At 47.7% G+C, this 1,349-nt stretch overlaps 1 protein-coding gene across 1 annotated transcript; it reads right to left on the bottom strand.

Moving 5' to 3' along the window:
- Window positions 1-141: 141 nt before the first annotated feature.
- On the bottom strand, window positions 142-1,187 carry LOC21383755 (cytochrome P450 71A1). Its single transcript, XM_010107307.2, has one exon. It carries the CDS (start codon window positions 1,116-1,118, stop codon window positions 168-170), a length of 951 nt encoding a protein of 316 aa, XP_010105609.1. The 5' UTR covers window positions 1,119-1,187; the 3' UTR covers window positions 142-167.
- Window positions 1,188-1,349: the final 162 nt, after the last annotated feature.

Raw genomic sequence — 1,349 nt, 5'->3', positions numbered from 1 at the left:
AAAAACCCTAGAAAAAATCACATTGGTATTCGTACTTTTAACCACAGACCCAACCGTTAATAATTTTATACCGCCAGGTCACCGCACACACTCGTGTCAGTTCACGTAGAATTAATATTTAAACCAACATGAGCAGTGTAAGGAGAAAAAGATGTAATAGATCAGATTCAGAAGTACATAGTACTAGTTTGATTAATTACCAGAACAAGAGCCTTCAGATTATCGTCCGTAATAGGCACTTCCAAGTCTTCTCTTTGTTGCACACGAAGAAGAACATCAACGAAATCTTCACCATTTGTACTGCTAATCCGATCCGTTGATCTCTCCACGTGTTCTTGTATTATCTCTTCACAAACCTCTCTAAGATCCTCCAAGTTCTTCTCCAATCTTTTCTTGAACCCGGTCACCCAGTCAACCCAGTACTGCCACTCGGGATAAAAATCCCCAGCGCAGAACCCACCGAAAAGTTCCTGCGCCTCCGTCAACACCCCCGTCAAATGACGATTCTGTCCTTCCTTCTTGATAAACCTCCTCCCGAACGCCACTCGGCAGAGGATGTCGTTCGCCAACGTGAAGAACACCTTGCTCATGTCGACCGGATCGTCTGAACCGGACGAGGACAGGTGAGTCAGCATCCGGTTCATCTCCTCGCTTCGGACGAGTCGGAACGAGTTGACCCGCTTGTGGCTGAGCAGCTCGGAGACGCAGATCTTCCGGGCTTGGCGCCAGTAGGGGCCGTAGCCGGAGAAGGTGACGTCGGAGCAGCCGAAGGAGAGGTACTGCGCCGCCACGAGCTGAGGGCGGCTGGCGAAGACGTGGTCGTGGGTCTTTAGAACGAGGCCGGCATGTCGGGCGGATGAGATGATGATGGTCGGCACTCGGCCGAGTCGGAGGAGGACGACCGGGCCGAGTCGCTCGGCGAGTCGGGCGAAGGAGTGGTGGGGCATGTCGGTTACCAGGTGGAGGTGACCGATGATCGGAAATCCTCTCGGAGACGGCGGCTCAGTGTTACTCATGTACTGCCTTTTGCGGGGGCGGAGGATGTTGAAGATGAAGATGAAGAAGAAGACGATGGGCAGGAGAGTGAGGAAGAGAGATTCGGGGGTAAAATTGTCCATTTGTCTTGCTTTGATCTCTTGTTTCTGTTTTCTCGCGGGAGAGAGTGTTTTATGGAGGCACCGTGTAATGTGTATCCGTATATTATGGCCTGTTCATGATTCGAGTTTGTAATTTGAGTTGAGATGTAATTTTATATGAAAATTTTTTATTATAATAATAAAATTAGATATGACTGTTTTTAAAAACTTTTTACTGTAACAAAACTTAAATTTTAAACTTAAATTAATAAA

Source organism: Morus notabilis, unplaced genomic scaffold, assembly GCF_000414095.1.
Source record: "Morus notabilis unplaced genomic scaffold, ASM41409v2 Scaffold10918, whole genome shotgun sequence".
NCBI classification, from domain to species: Eukaryota; Viridiplantae; Streptophyta; class Magnoliopsida; order Rosales; family Moraceae; genus Morus; species Morus notabilis.
The sequence above is the reverse complement of the archived record's forward strand: the minus strand, read 5'-3'. Positions and strand labels throughout refer to the sequence as shown.

What these genes read in the sequence shown, in the direction of transcription:
- LOC21383755 (XM_010107307.2), bottom strand. Translation starts at nt 1,118, where the DNA reads ATGGACAATTTTACCCCCGAATCTCTCTTCCTCACTCTCCTGCCCATC.